Source organism: Somniosus microcephalus, chromosome 9 (genome assembly GCF_052327205.1).
Source record: "Somniosus microcephalus isolate GS21.2 chromosome 9, FLI_Smic_1.0, whole genome shotgun sequence".
Lineage (NCBI taxonomy): Eukaryota > Metazoa > Chordata > Chondrichthyes > Squaliformes > Somniosidae > Somniosus > Somniosus microcephalus.
Window position 1 is genome coordinate 207,114,460 of NC_140995.1, and position 20,015 is coordinate 207,134,474.

The window sequence follows — 20,015 nt, forward strand, 5'->3', positions numbered from 1 at the left end:
ATACTAACTTTTTGTGTTTCATGCACCAGGACCCCCAGATCCCTTTGTAATGTAGTACTTTGCAGTTTCTCTCCATTTAGATAATAACTTGCTCTTTGATTTTTTCTGCCAAAGTGCATAACCTCACACTTGCCAATATTATATTCCATCTGCCAAATCTCTGCCCACTCACTTAGCCTGTCTATGTCCTTTTGCAGGTTTTTTATGTCCTCCTCACTCACTGCTTTCCCTCCCATCTTTGTATCGTCGGCAAACTTGGATACGTTGCACTCGGTCCCTTCCTCCAAATCGTTAATATAGATTGTAAAGAGTTGGGGTCCCAGCACTGACCCCTGCGGAACACCACTAGTTACTGATTGCCATCCTGAGAATGAACCATTTATCCCAACTCTTTGTTTTCTGTTAGATAGCCAATCTTCCACCCATGCCAGTATATTACCCCCAATCCCGTGATTTTTTATCTTGATCAGTAATCTTTTGTGTGGAACCTTGTCAAATGCCTTTTGGAAGTCCAGATACACTACATCCACTGGTTCCCCTTTATCCACCCTGTATGTTACGTCCTCAAAGAATTCGAGCAAATTTGTCAAACATGACTTCCCCTTCATAAAACCATGCTGACTCTGTCCTATTAAATTATGTTTATCCAAATGCTCTGTTACTGTTTCCTTAATAATGGACTCCAACATTTTGCCAACCACAGAGGTTAGGCTAACTGGTCTATAGTTTCCAGCTTTTTGTCTACTTGCCTTCTTAAATAAGGGTGTTACATTAGCAGTTTTCCAATCTGCCGGGACCTTTCCTGAGTCCAGGGAGTTTTGGAAAATAATCACCAATGCATCCACAATCCCTACCGCCACTTCTCTCAAGACCCTAGGATGTAGGCCATCAGGTCCAGGGGATTTATCTGCCTTAAGTCCCATTATTTTACCGAGTACTTAGTGATTTTAATCGTGTTTAGCTCCTCCCCCCCCCCCTGCCCCCTGTTTGTCCAATGTTGGGATATTTTTAGTGTCCTCTACTGTAAAGACTGATACAAAATATTTGTTCAGCGTCTTTGCCATCTCCATGTTCACCACCACTAGTTTCCCAGTCTCATCCTCTAAGGGACCAACGTTCACTTTAGCCACCCTTTTTCTTTTTATATAGCTGTAGAAACTCTTGCTATCTGTTTTTATATTTTTTGCTAGTTTACTTTCATAATCTATCTTCCCTTTCTTAATTAATCTTTTAGTTATTGTTTGCTGGCTTTTAAATGCTTCCCAATCGTCTATCCTCCCACTAGATTTGGCTACTTTATACGCCCTTGTTTTCAGTCGGATACTATCCTTTATTACTTTATTACTAAGCCACGGATGGCTGTCTTTTCTTTTACTCCCCTTTTTCCTCAGTGGAATATACTTATCTTGAAAGATGTGAAATATCTCCTTGAATGTAGACCACTGCTCTTGTACCATCTTACACTTTAATCTGTTTTCCCAGTCCACTTTAGTCAATTCTACTCTCATACCTTCATAGTCTCCTTTATTGAAGCTCAGTACGCTGGTTTGAGATCCAACTCCCTCACCCTCAAACTGAATTTGGAATTCAACCATATTATGGTCACTCATTCCAAGGGGATCCTTTACTATGACATTTTTTTATTAATCCTGTCTCATTACACAGGACAAGATCTAAGATTGCCTGCCCCCTGGTTGGTTCAGTTACGTACTGCTCAAGGAACCCGTCCCTAATACACTCTATGAACTCTTCCTCAAGGTTGCCATGCCCAATTTGATTAGTCCAGTCAATATGAAAGTTAAAATCCCCCATGATTATAGCTGTTCCCTTATTACAAGCCCCAACTATTTCCTGATTTATACTCCGACCAACAGAGTTGCAACTGTTAGGAGGCCTATAGACTACGCCCACTAGTGACTTTTTCCCCTTATTATTCCTTATCTCCACCCAAACTGTTTCACTATCCTGATCCTTTGACCCAATATCATTTCTGACTATTGCAGTGATTCCATCCTTGACTAACATAGCAACCCCACCTCCCTTTCCTTCCTGTCTGTCCTTCCTAATTGTCAAATACCCTTGTATGTTTAGTTCCCCGTCATGATCATCTTGCAGCCATGTTTCCGTAATGGTCACCAGATCATACCCATGTGTAGTTATTTGTACCATCAACTCGTCTATTTTGTTACGAATTACAAAAGGGTGTCACTCAGCACCAAATAGGGCTATTACCCTGCCCCCAAACACCACTGACTGTACCTCTATGAGGAAAACATAGTAGGCAGCACTGTCCATGGTCCCATTGTCATATTTCATTGCTGTCCTTGCAGATTTGCTGCAGTCAAAAAACAGGCTAGCTTGAAGTGGGAGCTGCTATCATGTACTCTGGATATTCCACTCTGCTACCAAATAGTGCTCCCTATACTTGTGAAAAAGGTGCAGAGAGTCTATTCTAATTTTATTTATGAGCCAACTGCTGAATTGGGCAAGGGAAGTTGGCCTTCTTCTTGTGCAAAGTCCCACAAGTGAACAGCAATCCCAGCACCTGAGAGCCAGGATTGCAGAATCAGTCCCAAACAAGATTGCTCATAACTTCCATTCCCTTCCTTACTGCAGCACCAGATTCATCTAGCTTTCCACATACATTGTCAAAATCTTGTTTTGGAGATCCAGAAACATTCAAACAGATCTAGTCTCTGCTGGTGTCTCTACTGAGGAGACAAACTGAATAGAAGACGAGCTTCTCCTCAAAGCTGCCCAAGGATCCTGTTCCAAGAACTGGATGAATGTGGATCTACTCTCTACTGCTGGATGGATTCGCTGATACCTTCTTGCAGCAAAACAGAAAAGGGATATAAAGATAACCTGTGGGGATATATGTATGACATTAGTGCTGTGCCAATAGATTACGAACCTTGAATTGTTAGAGTTGGTCTGTGTTGAGTTTCTTTGTGCTCAGTCCCTTTTGCTCCCTCCTTACTTTTTATATGTGGCTATTCTTGATTCATCAAAGAGTAGTCTCCAACCAACTGTCATCAAGGCCTTTTAATATAAAGATTTTTCTGGCCTTTTGATCTTAGTAGATTAGTTAGTTGGTTCTCCTCTGATGGTGACCATTACCTTTTCAGGATCAATTTTGTCCTCTTGATGCCACATTACCTTCTTTTTAAATTGTTGAATCCACTATTTCTGCCTCTCTTTTTGGTTAACTACCTTTGGCAAAGGTAATGAGATACTAAATAATGTTAAAAGCGGGGGGGGGGGGGGGGGGAAGATAGGGCCTTTCCAAATCAGAAGGCATCCACTTTTGAAGTTACACCTGCTTGGTCATGTTTGTGTTAGGGGTTAATACTGCAGTCTCTCGTTCCACCTATTATAGCACCATGTGCTATTTCAATTTTTTTCCCAAGGAAATGAGCAAGAGAAAAGTTAACATTTCTTGTGTAATAGATGGCAATTCTTCAAAAGTTCCACTCAAATTTGACAAGTTAATAAATCTAAACTTACATTAATATGTACTCTTCCCTCCACTCCTCTCTTGAAGGCACTGACTCAGGCCGGGCAACATTCTTCCAGTAATTTGCCCAAGCTATTTTAATATGTGAGCCAAAGCTATGAGTGTTGGCAGGTTAATTAATTGCAGGGGCTTCAAGACTGAGCCCAATTTTGTTCTCATTGAACAGCCATATATGCACACTTTTCAACAGGAATCAGTGGATAGTGATCGTGAGCAAGGACCATGATTATTTTTTCTTTTCCCTAGCCTAAGAACACAGGGATCCATTGTAATAACCCTGCTACAATAAGCAAACTCGACACAAACCAGATAATGAACTTATTTTGTAAACATTACATGGTGCATTTACCCACTGAGCCATTGTAGTGCATCAGTGCATACACAAAACAAACTCTGTCAACCTTATATCCTCTTTTATGCCTTTCAGTCTTATGCCTGACATTCAGTGCATTGCCATCCTCAATTCTACCAATGTTTACAGAACCTTTAGATGCTTTAGCCCTACCCTCTGGAACTCACTCCCTAAATCCCTCCACCTTCAAAAGTCTTCTAGAAACCCAGCTTTTTAACAAAACTTTTAGTCACCTCTCCTAACTTTCCCACTAATGCTCAGCATCCATTCCTTTTGTTATCTGTGTCTTGGGATTTTTTCTTACATTAGTTGCTATATAAATGCAAATTGTTGTTGCTGCTGTAATAATATATAAAATTTCATGTATTAAAATGAAGTGCACTTCTCTGTTGAGTGATACCAGAAAAATGTACATTGTGCAGGATTTACTTTTGAAATCATATTACTACCACTTACAAACTAGATTGCAATTTTGAAATCCCTTAATATTTATATACACTGCTAAGAGTTAGGGTATCGAAGTGATATGAAGCGTGAAAAACAAACTTACATTTTTATTTGACAATTCCAAAAAGATTATATAATCTTAGATTATGACAAGCACTGATTTAACAGCTGTGGTCAGCAAAACATTTACAAAACAAACTCTAGAATAAAACCCAAAAGTAGACTGTTTTATATCATACCAATAATGCTAGAAATAAACTTATACTTTCCAAAACAAACGTAATAGGGCTGGAGGCGTTGGCCTGAAATAGACGGGTTAACATAACGAATGTAAACACAAGGTGTTATGATATATTTACAAACCAGAAACATTGGTTTGTGCAGCACGTGAACCGAGTAACCCAGAAATAGGCTTTAAAAAAAAACTCCATGTAATGGGCAGCAACAACATCCCCACAGAAAACAGTTTGAACGTATTAATTTCTTACCCATCTTTTCTTTTTGCTTTATAAACATGACCGTAGGTACCACGACCCACTTTGCAACCTTCATATTCAAACAGATCTTCTACTTTCTCTCGCTCCGCTGCTAGTTTCGTTTTAAAATCGTAATCCATCGTTGTCAGTCCATAAATACATAAATAATTTATATTATTTGGAAATAAAATAAACGGGTTCAATCATTTAGTTTAAGCACCGATCATTTCCTCATTTCGTGTTTTGGTCTCTTCCAACAAGTTCACACGGCGACATTTACCGTACGTTTGTTGTGTTGACGTTAGCAGCATACAATGGCGCCCCGCGAGGCATGCTGGTACACGTAGTCCCTCGAGTCACTGCTCCCCGTTTCCTGACGTAGTTGCGCCGTGGGAAAAACTACAACTCCCGACGTGCACCCCTGCGGACGGTCTGACCGTTTTCGGTATCCAAAAGTGGGGACTGTTAGTCCAAGGAGAGAGGCGGGGGGAAAATACGTACAAGTGTTTACTATATAACTTTATAGAAGCATTGAACAATTTAAACCGAAAAGTGAAATAAAATAGTCAAATAATTACAACACCACAAAGATTTTTTAAATCAAAATTTTACTCAAATTCCCGCTTTCTCCCAATACTGTGGGTAGTCCTGGAAACATTGATTGATAGTAAAACTAGCCAATGGCGTTATGCCTTTTTAAAAAAAACAAATCGAAGGTCCTGCATTTACTTTAAAAAGATACAGATTCGGACTTTATTTTTTTTTATATATTTGTGATTTTAAATGGGAAACGTTGTGCGTTGCGAACGTTTTTTTTTTCCCTCTTCCAAACGGCTTTCTTGCGCTCGAGCCGGCAGAGCGCGCTCGGCATTCTTCTCCGTTGATGACGCCACAGACGCCCCATTGTAGGGGGAGGCGGAGGTTATAAAAGGGAACTGCAGCGCACGGCGCGCCGCTAGTCACAGTATGGCCGGCGATATTAGCTAGCGGTCGCTCAAAGCAATTCTCTGTCAAAAGGGATTGGGCTAAAGGAAAAAAAAGAAATTAATAATAATTAAAAAAAATCGGACCGTATAAGAACCCACTAAAACAGAGCAATTGAAACTAACTTATTCTAATTAAGCTTTTACCAGAAAAAAACATTTTTAAAAAAAAAAGTTTTTTTTTTCGTTTCGTGCGATTTGTTTCACGATGGAAAACGGTGCACACTTTTTCGAAGGTACCGAGAAGCTGCTGGAGGTGTGGTTCTCTCGGCAGGATATGTGCAAGGGATCGGGAGACCTCCGGACCATTCCAAGGTAATAAATGGGAGAGACGTTGTGTTTCTATATTTAACAAAAAAAAGGCGTGCGGATTAATGGGATCCCGGCGATTTGATTTTCTAGGGCTTTGTGTTTTAAAAAAAAAAAATTAAATAAACCGTCTTTAAACCAGACCTCCTCCCGAATCCCCTCGCTCTCCCTCCAAAGGGCAGATTAGGCCAAGAGTGCGAGCTGTGGCTCTTCCGAGAAAGAAATGCGCCACAACATTTGAGAGCGCTTTGCAGCAAGCCCGGATCCCCATGCACCCACCCTCCACACACGCCCCTTCTGGCTTCCTCTGAGGCCTGTAAATGTGTAGCTATTAGAATAAAATAATTTACTTCAAGCAGTCGAAAAGATCATGGGTGTATCTTTATTTCTCCCCCCACACCCCCCCCCCCCCAACAAAAAAAGTGACCGAGATCATTGGGCATAGTGTGTATATATATATTTTTAAATATGAATGTTCATATTTTGAGTCGGCAAAACGGCCACATGGCGGGACTCGGGCTCTTCACCCCCACCCCAAATCTTGGGATCCAGGATCTCGCTGTTAAGTTAATGCCAGTGTTAGTTGGGCGCGGTTTTCGGATCTTCTCATTTACACACCACTAAAAAAAACACACTATATATTTAAACATATATATTGGTAAGGATGAGCTGTGGTCATGCGGCAAGGTGGGTGGGTGGGTTCTTGGTGTAAAAATCACCTGCTTTCGTGAGCAACAGGTCACCTTAAGCTGGATCCGGAGCGGCGACCTAGTTCACACAACACTTAAAAAGGGCGAGGAATCCGCCGCCACCGCGACTTCTACATCCAGTCTAATTCCTCAGTTGTCTGTCTGACTCTCTTTAAAAATAACGTGCAGAATAATCCTCCCCTCGCTCCTGACAGTCTCCGCGTCAGGTGTGGGGGAAAATATCCGAATTTAGGTTTCATACTTAAAAAATATATATATATATACAAAATACAAAATGAATGTTGGATGTTGCACATGACTCAGACTTTTGGCTCAATCAATTACACGTGTGTGCAAGTGTTTTTTTTAATGGGCTCTCAGTAGGAATGAAGAGGCAGAGAAGTATATTAATCAACTGCACCTAGGTTGGGCTAAGTTGAACCTGTTACATTTCCGGCAGTCGGGTGAAATTGAGGGTTTTTTTTCCCCCCTTCAATGGGTTGGACAAGTTTTTGGGGCAGGTCGGAGCGGCTTCTCTCGCTCCCAAAGTGACGGTTACTAAATGTGTGTGTAAATCGCGCTGTCTCCACGTTACGATGCGGGGCGTTTAATCTTTAAAATGTCCTCGATACTAAAAGTCAGGTTTGGGGGAGTGGCGGAGGCGCTGCGCTGGCTTCGTGCGAATTTCTCCTGACAGAATTTTTCAAATTGTGAGCATTTTTGGTGTTTCCTTCGAATGACCAACGCGTTGAACGTTTTCGGCGGCTCCCAAATCGGGGCAAGCACAAAATATCCGAACTTTGATGTTAATATTTGCAGTGCGGGGAGGCTGTGGCGCCGGAGAGCAGGCCATTTCCTGGGAGGACTTGCAGCTTCTTTTTGGCGGGCTCGTCACGTGTGTGGGGCTGAACAGCAGCTACCTTTTTTTTCCGCCTGGAGGAACGCGATATCTGCGCCGTTTCCAGACAGTGGAGATGATCTGCCCGATCTCGACATTGTATAGCAACTGGTTTCTCCATTTTGGGGGGGGAAGAGGGGCGGTGGGAAATAATAAGGCGATCATAATTGCAAGCGCCCTGGTTTTCACCGTATATCCTATTGCTGTTCCTGGTGTCGTTCGCGGATTGATTCATGGTTTAGCATGACAAAGTGTAAAACAAGGCTGCACGCGTGAGAGGATAGGAATTGTCGTTTTAACGTCCTCGAGGTGGCCATTTTTAAAATGTTTTAAAAAAAAAAATTAACAGCTCTTTTCCCCGTGCTTGAGTTACGTTCCTACCCCAGGTGTGGGAACCTCTGCGCTCTCCCACGCACATCCTTATTTTATATATATTTTTTTTTAAAAAGACGCCCTTCTGAAAAGGCCGATTTTCTACCCAGATGGCTGTCTGTCGATCAACATCCTACCGCAGTGCTCAGCTCTTGCAGTCATTCAACCAGCATGGATGGCGCCCTCTCGCAGCACCGTGTGTAGCTTGACTTGCGTTGAGATTTGCTCTTGAACGTGTTGTCACAAATTGCTCGCTTCTTGGGGTTTTCATATATTGTAAAGGAAGATATCATAACATTTGAGTTGGGGGGGGGAAACTGAATGCTTGAAAGACAAGTTGCTCGCAGATTTTAAAATGGACGCAGTGTGTTGAATTAGAATATATGATTCTACTAAAGGCATCATAAAGGTCGGAGTTGCTTTATAAATATTGGTATCAGAGTGTGGAGATGCCGAAGTTGGACTGGGGTGGACAAATGTAAGAAGTCACAACACCAGGTTATAGTTCAACAGCTTTATTTGAAATCACAAGCTTTCGGAGCGCTGCTCCTTCTTCAGGTGAAGTGGAGAAATGCATAAAGACGCAGCTTATATAGTCAGAATCATGTCAGATGTTTACAGGTAACCTTGCCAACTGCCATTTATCACACCTGGGCAGAGAGATAATCACAGCAGTCAAAGGTGTGAATGGTGTCCAAACAGGTCAGTCAGGGAAACATTACATCAAAGAACAATGAGGTGGGGTCACAAGGGGTCAAATATTGCAGATGCTGGGGTCTGTATGAAAAGCAAAAAAACAGACAGAAAACATTTTTTTTGGCTGGAAATCACAGCAGGTCCGGCTGCATCTGTGTAGAGAGAACAAGCCAATGTCGACTCGAGTCTGGATGGCCCTGCATCAGGTGGGGTTACATGTAGCGTGACATGAACCCAAGATCTCGGTTGAGGCCGTCCTCATGGGTGCGGAACTTGGCTATCAGTTTCTGCTCGACGATTTTGCGTTGTCTGTCTCGAAGGCCACCTTGGAGAATGCTTACCCGAAGATCGGAGGCTGAATGTCCTTGACTGCTGAAGTGTTCCCCGACTGGGTGTCCGTTCATCACCGCGCAACAATCACCAGGCAGGAGTGTTCCCTCCCAGTCGGGGAACACTTCAGCAGTCAAGGACATTCAGCCTCCGATCTTCGGGTAAGCATTCTCCAAGGTGGCCTTCGAGACACACGACAACGCAAAATCGTCGAGCAGAAACTGATAGCCAAGTTCCGCATCCATGAGGACGGCCTCAACCGAGACCTTGGGTTCATGTCACGCTACATGTAACCCCACCTGATGCAGGGTCATCCAGACTCGAGTCGACATTGGCTTGTTCTCTCTACACAGATGCGGCCGGACCTGCTGTGATTTCCAGCCAAAAAAAATGTTTTTTGTCTTTTTTTGTTTTTCATACAGACCCCAGCATCTGCAATATTTGACCCCTTGTGACCCCACCTCATTGTTCTTTGATGTAATGTTTCCCTGACTGACCTGTTTGGACACCATTCACACCTTTGACTGCTGTGATTATCTCTCTGCCGAGGTGTGATAAATGGCAGTTGGAAAGGTTACCTGTAAACATCTGACATGATTCTCCGACTATATAAGCTGTGTCTTTATGCATTTCTCCACTTCACCTGAAGAAGGAGCAGCGCTCCGAAAGCTTGTGATTTCAAATAAAGCTGGACTATAACCTGGTGTTGTGTGACTTCTTACATTGGTATCAGAGTTCACAATGAAGTATGAAAATATTGATAAGCAAAAAGCCATTTGGTTTAAAGTCAATGGTTCTTCAAGGCTAACTTTTAATGGTTTGCACCTGTATTTAAAAAAAGACATTCTGGGCTACATTTGGAGGCTGCTAACAATCTGAGATGAAAGAAATTGCATTTATATAGCACCTTTCACAACCTCAAAAGTACTTCACAGTCAATGCACTAGTTTTGAAATGTAGTCACTTGAAAGTAATGTAGAGAAACATGCCAATTTCTACATAGCAAGGTTCCACAAACAGCAATGAAAAATGTGTTTTTTGTCATGTTGGTTGAGGGATAATTGTTGGCCAGGACACACCGGGGGGGGGGGGGGGGGGAATCTCCTGCTCTTCTTCAAAAGTGCCCTGAGATCCTTTACGCCACCGAAACAGGCAGATGGGACCTCGGTTTAACATCTTGTCTGAAAGACAAAGGAGCCACACGTGAATTGCAGCTAATTCAGCAGGTCCTGTGGGTCCTTAATGGATAAGATCCACTATATTACTTTAATTGTTCAAAGCATGTATTTGGGTAGATCCCTGATGGTTCTGGATAAATGCATATTACTGAACCGGAGATCTGACAATGGTTGATGCATTGCATTTGGATGCCAATGCTGGACTAAGAGGAGGCAAATAATCAGCAATGGTTCCTGCAGTGGCTCTAGCTGAAAAATATGCAAGTGTGGGCATTTGGTCTGCTTGAGGCTGTGTGTGGTGTGCCTCTCATAGTTGGATAGACTATGAACAGACATTTGAGTAAGGATGCTGATGCTTGTGGAACAATGCCTTTCCAAGATGGGAAGAAAAAAGGTGAACTTTGGGGGAAATTGGATTTACGGGGTTTGCTCATGCACCAAGTATTTACCTTAAAATTAGCTGATGCTTTCCTTGCCAGTGGGCACCGCTGCTGCCCTTCACAGATTGCAGCGAACTAGTTTGTGACTTCCCCAGAAAATCCCACTGTCCTTGTTGAGCTGTGCTGAGAGAATAGACTTTAAGATCCTCATTAAATCTGCTCACTCTATCTGTTGTCGTCTTCTATAGACATATATGATGTATTTGCAGCTTCCGATCTTGACTCTTATTCTTTGCTCCCTCTGCTCCACCATTGGAGGACAGTCATTTGTGGGAGAATGCAGTCTATGTTCCAGCTCTCTACATTTGCAATGATAAAAGGACAATCTCTTGCAAACCTTTTTTTATCCCCAGGTTTTGGAAATGTGAAAAACAGGCAGGAATCTTGTTCAGATATAATTTTATTTAATTTATTGTAAGTTTCTGGGTTTTGCTTTGGTTTATTTAGCAGAGGGGGCAAGTTCTTAAGTTGTACCTTTCTGCTCAAGTGTAGGTAGAATAGAATATTTTAATTTGCATTATGTTCCAGGTAAAGTGTAGCATGCTAAAGGTCCCTCTGCTTGCAGCACACCAACTAAACAGATGTAACATCTAGTTCCAGCAACTGTTGTAGGGTACATATAATCACCAGATATAAGTTCTAACAATTGCCAACATATACTTTTAGTAAACTAATGTTCAGTCATGGTATGCAGTGGAACTCAATAACTGCTGTAGGAATCTTTTTCAGTTCTGAGGAAAGTGGGAAAAAATGGCAGGAGCTGTGTATATGCAGACATACTGTACATACAAAAAGGGGTGGGGGGAAAAACCATCAAACCCCCTCCCCATCTAGTCAATATTGCAACCTTGCACAAAAATCTGGGCTGACGCTCCAGTGCAGTACTGAGGGGACAGTTGCACTATCGGAGGTGTGCCGTCTTTCGGCTGAGACGGTAAAACCGAGGCCCTGTCTGCGCTCTCAGGTGGACATAAAAAATCCCATGGCACTATTTCGAAGAGGAGCAGGGGAGTTATCCCCGGTGTCCTGGCCAATATTTATCGCTCATCAACATCATTAAAAACAGATTATCTGATCATTGTCACATTGCTGTTTGTGGGAGCTGCTGCGTTTCCTATATTAAAACAGTGACTGCACTTCAAAAGTACTTCATTGGCTGTAAAGCACTTTGGGATGTCCTGAGGTTGTGAAAGGCGTGATATAAATGCAAGTCTTTTTTTACATCGTTCACCCACCCTTTAACAAGGGAAAAACAAACAAACAACCTGTGGCTAATTGAGGAAGAACTCTGTTCCTCTGGACTCCCTAAGATAATTATGCAAGTTCCAGGTGATCAGTAATTAATAATTCCACATAATCATAGCTACCTAGCAACTTGCTTCTGATCACTGGAAAAGTTAGTTTCTCCCAACATACCATGTTCCCTTTTAATGAACTATGAAGACTCTTTATTCACCATGTCTTTGTTCGAGAGGGCAGTGTCTGCAAATAAAAATACTTGCTGGCTAATTTTGCCTACAGATTTTGTAGACATGACCTCCAGTCTCACCCTCTCTTTCACATAACCTAGCTCACCAGACGCTTCATTCCTTTTTCATTTAGGGGAGGGGGAATCTCAATTACAGTGCATCCTGCGTTTCTACAAAATAACTGAAAATAACTTTTGGCCTCTGTCCTAAAAGCTGTAACAATTCATATCGTCCTTGTACCTTCTCTGGATCCTCTATCTCATGCAAGAATCTAAGTATAATGCTCTTAGTTTTGTACTCAAATGGTGTTAGTACAAACTAAATCCCCATTTGCTTTCTTTACATTGCGTGTGCAACTTTAACAAGCAATGTGCTGTTACCCCCAGATTCCTTACCTGCAAGGTATAAACATAACCTGCGTTTCCCAACCCTAGATGCACGACACTGCACTTGTTCATATTAGATGCTATCATATGGGTCCATTCACCTAACTTGCTTAAATCAGCCTGCAACTTGATTTGGTCTGAATTACTTGCCCCCATTTTGCTTTTTTTAATAGTGCTATGCAATCTTTTCCACCCACCTAAACAGGCTCTGCTTGTTGTCTCATCTAAAAGATAACATTTCCAAGAATGTACTGCACTGAAGTGCTAACATAGATTTTGTACTCAATTCCTCAAGTGATTTGGGAGCGTGCTGCCACTGAAATGGCTGGAGTTTTATGCTGCTTTCTCCAAAAAGGTATCCTCTTATTTTTAATCCAGACAGTTGTTACGCCTGGCATTTTGTTTTGGATAATGGGAATAACTCGGGTCCTGTACATATTTTGCATTCTTAAAATGGTGATCTCTGCTGACTTTTGTAACATTGATACAAGGGATAATAGTGAATGTTGCTGATATTTCTCCTTTGGCATTTACATTTCACGGTATCTTGTTTAATTGCAACAGTTTAGCAGAGTAAATTTGTATATCTTATACTTTTTTATCCCTTGAATGGAACCCATTGTAGTGAACTGCTATTTGAATTTATAAGCAAATTTATCAGCTGCGATCACTGATTTATCTAGATGTTACTAAATACAAATGAGTTGGACTGAGACTATTTTTGTTCAGTTAATCATTGCAGTAATCTTAACAAAAGCTTTTGTAGTTGGCCAAAATGGCTTGTTTACTTGGCACCATTATTAGTGGTTTGGGAGTGCAAAACTCATGGTACAATTCCACTCAGGCTTACTTTACAAAAGTCACCCCAGAGTTGAAATTGTAAAACATTCAAGTTTTTTGATCCAGTGGATACTGTTAAAGGTGCATTTCAGCGTTACTAGGGAACACAATGCAAATGTTCGTCAAACACGTCATTTCTGTTGGGAACATTTTTGAATTTGTGATATTTTACTTCTGGGCCCTTATTTTATGCATTGTACTCGGTGGGCTCCTCAGAATGGGGAACTGGATGTGGACTATCTGGTTGCATACAAAATGAAAGGCCTGGATATTGTGGAAAAAAGATAAAACCTGTCTTGCTCCGAACATCTTAAAAGTTACCAATGGGAACTTATTTGCGTTATAATAAAGGTGGAGTTGTAAGCTTTTAAAACCAACATTGGTATGACATTGTGGAATTGCTTCAATCTCCATATTGGTTAAACCCCGAGTTGCGGAGAAGGCAAGAAATGGTACTAACAAAAGTTGTAATGCATAAAATAATAGACTTTATTACAAACAATTCTCTATGCCCAGTTGGTTTCTACCTGAGTATATTAAAAGCAATATGAATGAAATTGGAATATTCATCTTCCAAGTTCTTTGGGTTCAGATATAGTACCAGAGGAATGGAAGGTAGCAAGAGTTACAAAAAAGAAGGCAGGGACAAGCCAAGTTACTACAGGCCAATGAGTAGTGGTGAAAATTGCAAGAATCCACTATCAGGACCAGAACAGATGAGTACTTGGGGAACATTATAAGCTGGTATGGGAGAGTTGACATGGTGTTGTTAAAGGGGGGGTCATACCTAACTAACCTGAGATTTTTGGTTATTGATGGAAGAGATCAGTGGACATCATGTATGTGGATTTGATAAGACTGTCACTAAATAAGAAATTGACTAAATGTAAGCATATGGAACTGGAGTAAACTTGGTGATAGGAGGCAGAGTTGGAATGAAGGGGATATCGGCCGGTAACAAATTGGTGCTGAGGCCCCATTTTTATCTTTGTGGCTTTGGGAATAGAAGAAAATACTGAGCTAGGAGGTACTTAGAATGGTGAAGTAAAGAGCAGATAATTGTATTAAAAATGATCAATATAGCAGATGCAGTAGGCTACAATTACACTTGGATGGAAGAATGGCCAATCCATCCATGTGAACTAAGTGAAAGTGCAAGGGGAGGTGAGTTGATGTTGACAGCCAGCTTCTGGTCACAAAGTTTCAAAAAGGCAAATGAGATGATGGGCAATACAGAATATAAAACTAAAAGTGTTGCTGCAGTTATCCAGAGGAGTTGTCTGACCTCGTTAGAGTGCTGTTTAGTTTTGAGCACCCCTCTCTCGGCCGTCAGAAAATATAAAGTACCAACAACAAAACATGATAATTAGAGCTTTTCTCTTATCTTCAACGCTATTTGAACTCAAATATGGGGAAAGAAACTTTCTCAGCAGTTGGCAATTAGAATGTTTATATTTTCTATCAGTATTCAACTCATTTGGCTTTTATAAAGATTTCAAATTATGATGCGGAAAGGCACTGTCTTGCCTTAATGCACTTTTTGAAATTTACATTAAGTATATAAAAATTTGGAAACCAACAAAGACTAACAAGTATGTAATCGGTACAGTCTGCCATACTTATTTTCACTCCTCACTCAACCTCAAGCTACTAAATATTAACTTTACCTTAATAAAGCTAAATTTATCTAGCTTTTCAAATAATTTTGGAAAAACAATCAATTATTGAGGGAGAAACATTATTTGGCTAGCTAAATGTTATTGCTGCATCCTGGTAAATTCTGCACACTACATATGCTCAAACTGCAGGATCTGTGTTCAGTTCCTAAGTCACGCAGCTCTACACAATATCAACTCTTAAGTCCAGTGTTTTGGGAGAGACTGAAACCTTCCGGTTTAAACTTTATTTTTTAATTCATTCTAAGGATATGGGCGTCACTGGCAAGGAAGGCATTTATTGCCCATCCCTAGTTGCCCTTCAGAAGGTGGTGGTGGGTCACCGTCTTGAACCGCTGCAGTCCCTGTGATGAAGGTGCTCCCACAATGCTGTTGGGTTAAAAGACATGACTTCAGTGGGAGGGGGAATCGGCAAAATGATTTTTTTGGGACATCAAGGGATAGAATTTCTTTGGGGGTTTTCCCAATCTTCCGCTCTACCTTCAGAAGATCCATAGTTCATTCTCTGCAGTTATGAACAGGAGAGACCCCATGGAAATTACTGGTGCAGAAATATAAGTTACAAAAAAATTGCTGCCAATTTTGATTAACAAAGTGTGATGATGCAATGTTGACCTGTTGATGTGTGGTTTTTCCTTTGTGATGTGTTGAATTACAAGTTTTCATTATAAAAGCATGACCTGGGAAGTGAGGCTAATGTGTACAGGAAGTGCACATCATGTGCAAGACTTTTATTTTAATTGTGTTCATAGATGTATGTAGACTTCACTGTGAGGCATCTTCAGTTTTCCTCCCATCTGCAGAAATTGTTTCATCTCTTCATAGCAAAAAGTCTCTTCTGCAATTCAAAATACAATTTGGTTGTTTTTCAGTTCTTGAAAAAATTTTACCATTGAGGAGAAAATATAGTTCTTCCTCTCCTGGAGGCACTAACTTCTTTTGTAGTTCATTGGATGCTCAAAGTAGCTATTTTTCATACAAGACGGTGGGTGAAGACAGGCAGCTCAACCAGAGTGTGCGTCACTGCCGAGCTCCGTCCCAGTCTGTCTTTCAGCATGTCACTGGAAGACTAATTTTGCCTTGGTGTTGCATGCTTAGGGTCTGCCTTAGATATTTTCTTGGGTACATAGATATGACGTAAGATCTAACGATGCAATGGCATAACCTAGTCGTGCGATCTGAACTTTGTCTTTCACATGTGCCCTCACATGCACTTAAGTCTTTAAAGGTGGGCTGCAACACCTGGCAAGATGATGCCAGATACTATTTCACAGATAGCAAGTGAAACTAGAGGAGCAGTCAAAAGGATTCCACTTCACTCAATGTCACTTCTCTCTGCAGGGATTCACCAGCAGGTCTGTCAACCAAACTGACTACCTCCTCTCCCAGATATATTCTCTGCAGATACCCTATGCTGTTCCCAAATTAATAGATTGGTCTTTGCAGTGGGCCTGAATTTGTTTGGTCACCTGAAACAAGATGACTAATTGCTTAACATCTCTGGTCATCCTGGCTCCTCTGGTTTTAATGTAGACTCTCCAATGCTTGTGGCCTTACTTAAAACTTTGCACATTCATTTTGTTCTAAACCACAACCCTTAAACATAACTCAATCATCATTTCCATAAAGAAAACACAATCAAAAAATATGAAACAGGACATTGGGACAGGACGATTGCACTCCTCTAGCTCCTTACTGCAGAAGCTTTATGAAGTTTATTATGTGATGATGCCATCTCTGCTTTGACTGATGTCCATTTATCATGCATTTCTATCCTAGCCTACAGGGCTCTTGGAGCTAGATGTTGCTGAATATATCGTGACTGTTAGCTGCTCCCAGCTTTAGCATCTGTATTGAACACCTCTGATAATTTCCAGTCAGTTGTCTACCAGTATGGCACAGCAATCCAATCTGTGACTTTTGTTTAAAGTCCAGCAGAGGGACTTGTGATCGTCTCAGTTGCTGAAAAGCCATTCTGTTAGCAGCAGAGCTCATTCTGATGGGATCTTAAATGTCAAAGACAAATGCATATTAAGTTTCAAGTTGGGGACAACATCAAGTTTAGGTTATGACTACTATCAGAAGTATAATCCTAAAGGAGACACACCAGCCAAGCACCAATATCTGTTTATTCATAAGGCTGGGGAAGGAGTGTTGGGATCCTATGGATTTTATAATCTGTAACTCCAGTCATGAAACTCTGGTCTGAGCGCAGCCAAAAGGCAATGAAATCCCATAGTGACAGAACCATCTTTACATCAGGAGGTACCTAATATTACCAGTGCATAATGTGTCCTGCAATCCAGCTCCCATTGAGGTGCCCATCCATTTCCACACAAACGGATGATTTAGAAAATATCTGTCCCTGTCTGTAGAGTTAACTTGTTAACTGTCTATCTTGCATGCGAGTGACTTGTTGACCAAAGACTCCTATGTGGGCAAATATCTAAAGCTTTACATCTACTGTTTTAAATCTGTCTCAATCTGTGGTGGAATCAATCACCATATTCACAGGTGCTGACATTGGCATGTTCTCAACAGTAAACTCAGATATTGATTTAGCTTCAGCTGAAACTATTTTGTTTGAATTGGCTCAGGTGTTTGGATATGAAGGAGAGGATAATGACCCCACTCCAATGTGTGTGTTCAGATTCTGGCCATATTACCTTTGATTACTTCATTGGTTTTAGCATGGTCTCATTTTTCAGAGCTCTGAATCTAGTACAAACTCCAGTTATCAACTTGTTGAATATATGTACTACACATGCTTCCCAGTTTATCTCCCATGTCTGTGGGCTTCTACAAGATCAGTATGAGAGCTTGGTTCAGTGTGTACTAGTCTTGCTTGCTTATGATTCCATGACCACTGAGGACCCTATCTTTATAAAGCATGTGGGTGATTTTCTGTAATGGTTTTCTATTAACTATACCGGGAGAACTCCCAAAAAATGTAGAAAGTTAAATCGGGGGGGGGGGGGGTTTGCAGGGCATTCCACAAATGCAGAAGACTTGCTGTCAGACTCATTTAGTAAGTTTATTCCTGAGCAAATAAGAGCTTTAACAGTCTAGGATGTGATGCAGGGTAGTGTTGAAATTATTACAAAAACATAATACTGCAGCATTATCGTGGATATCCTTGACCAATACTAGATCTAAGGCTTGATTCGGTCTGTGCTGAGTTGGTAGATTTTTACCAACTTGTGGTAGGGTACATCAGTATTAAGGTTGTTGGAAAGCATTTAATAATGGTACCCCCTGAGATAACACTTCTCTTGGGAAAACTAACTTTACTGTGAAGATGTTCTTTTAACTTGAATATTGTGAATGCATGCTTGGCTTGAATTGATTTATTTTGATTCTAAGCAGGTGAGCAAAATATTGAAGAAAAATCTTTCTGATTTGCTCCATTCATTACCATTAACCATGATTCTTACCGAATGCAATTAAAACCACCAGAGAAATTGCCTTTGTTTATATTAGTATAAAATAGTTCTTTCATGTGTTGGCAGTCATTCAATTCTCCATTTCTAGCAAGAACATCTTTTTACTTCATACCAAAGATTTCATTTATCATAGCTGCTTAAACAGTTTAATGTGCAGAATTCTTGGAAGAAATTGTTGCCTTTTTACGGCCCAAATAAATTTAGATTCCTGGAATTATTCAAATCATGTTTTATTTAGTAAGAACACAGAATTGGATATTCTCGGACATGGTGACAGGAAAAAAAAATACAACTGTTTATACAGGAAACTCTTTATTATCCGGCACCAACGGGACCGGTGTGGTGCCAGTTTATCAAAAAGTCCGGATTACAGAGAGATATAGTTAAAAGGTACAAGAGCTCTGTACACAGCAACAATTCCGGGCTTCCCTGTTGCTTCGCAACATGTGCAGGAACTCTGGCCACAGACCAAGCGTCCCTGTTGCTTAGCAACAAGTGCATGAACCCCAGTTACACAGCCACAGATCCAGGAGCTGCCACTAATATGAAGTAAAACTTACCTGAACCTACTCCTGAATTTTGCCGGTTAACAAAGATTTCCAGTTATTTAGGTGCCGGTTAAGAGAGAGTTTCCTGTACCCCATTTAGAGTACCGTGTTCAGTTCTGGGCATCGCACCTCAAGAAAGATATATTGGCTTTGGAGGGAGTGCAGTGCATTTACCTGGCTAAAAGGGTTAAATTAAGAGGACCGGTTGCATAGACTAGACTTGTATTCCCTTGTGTATAGAAGATTGAGGGGTGATCTAATTGAGGTGTTTATTTAAGATAAATAAAGGAGTGGATAGGATAGATAGAGAAACTATTTCTTCTGGTGGGGGAGTCCAGAACAAGGGGGCATAACCTTAAAATTAGAGCTAGGTTGTTGGGGTGATGTCAGGAAGCTCTTCACACAAAGGGTAATGGAAGTACAGGAAACTCTTTATTATCCGGCACCAACGGGACCGGCGTGGTGCCAGTTTTATCAAAAAGTCCGGATTACAGAGAGGTATAATTAAAAGGTACGAGAGCTCTGTACACAGCAACAAATCCAGGCTTCCCTGTTGCTTAGCAACATGTGCAGGAACTCCGGCCACAGACCAAGCATCTCTGTTGCTTAGCAACAAGTGCACGAACCCCAGTCACACAGCCACAGATCCAGGAACGGCCACTAATATGAAGTAAAACTTACCTGAACCTACTCCTGAATTTTGCCAGTTAAGAGATTTCCGGTTATTTAGGTGCCGGTAAATCGGGAGCTTCCTGTATGTAACTTTCCCCAAAAAGCTGTTAGGAGGCTAGGTCAATTGAAAATGTCAAAATTGAGTTTTTTGTTATGCAAGGGTTACGGAACCAAGGCAGTTAGGTGGAGTTAAGATTCAGATCGGCCATAATCTAATTGAATGGTGGAACAGGTTTGTTGGGCTGAATGGCCTACTCCTGTTCCTGTGTTTAATGCTACACATTTTTGAACACT

The 20,015-nt window shown here is 41.1% G+C and overlaps 2 protein-coding genes across 3 annotated transcripts in view; one reads left to right on the plus strand and one right to left on the minus strand.

The window, feature by feature from the left end:
- The window catches only part of cdk19 (cyclin dependent kinase 19), a 351,351-nt gene extending 345,778 nt beyond the window's left edge, over positions 1–5,573 (minus strand). The window contains exon 1 of the mRNA XM_085997816.1: positions 4,805–5,573. Within this exon, the coding sequence (XP_085853942.1) occupies positions 4,805–4,932 (128 nt within the window). The 5' untranslated portion in view covers positions 4,933–5,573. The remainder of the gene's footprint in view (positions 1–4,804) is intronic.
- Positions 5,574–5,957: 384 nt separating this feature from the next.
- Positions 5,958–20,015, plus strand: part of amd1 (adenosylmethionine decarboxylase 1) — a 32,166-nt gene continuing 18,108 nt past the window's right edge. For both annotated transcript variants that reach the window (XM_085997817.1, XM_085997818.1), the window contains exon 1: positions 5,958–6,090. In XM_085997817.1, the coding sequence (XP_085853943.1) occupies positions 5,984–6,090 (107 nt within the window). In that variant the 5' untranslated portion in view covers positions 5,958–5,983. The remainder of the gene's footprint in view (positions 6,091–20,015) is intronic.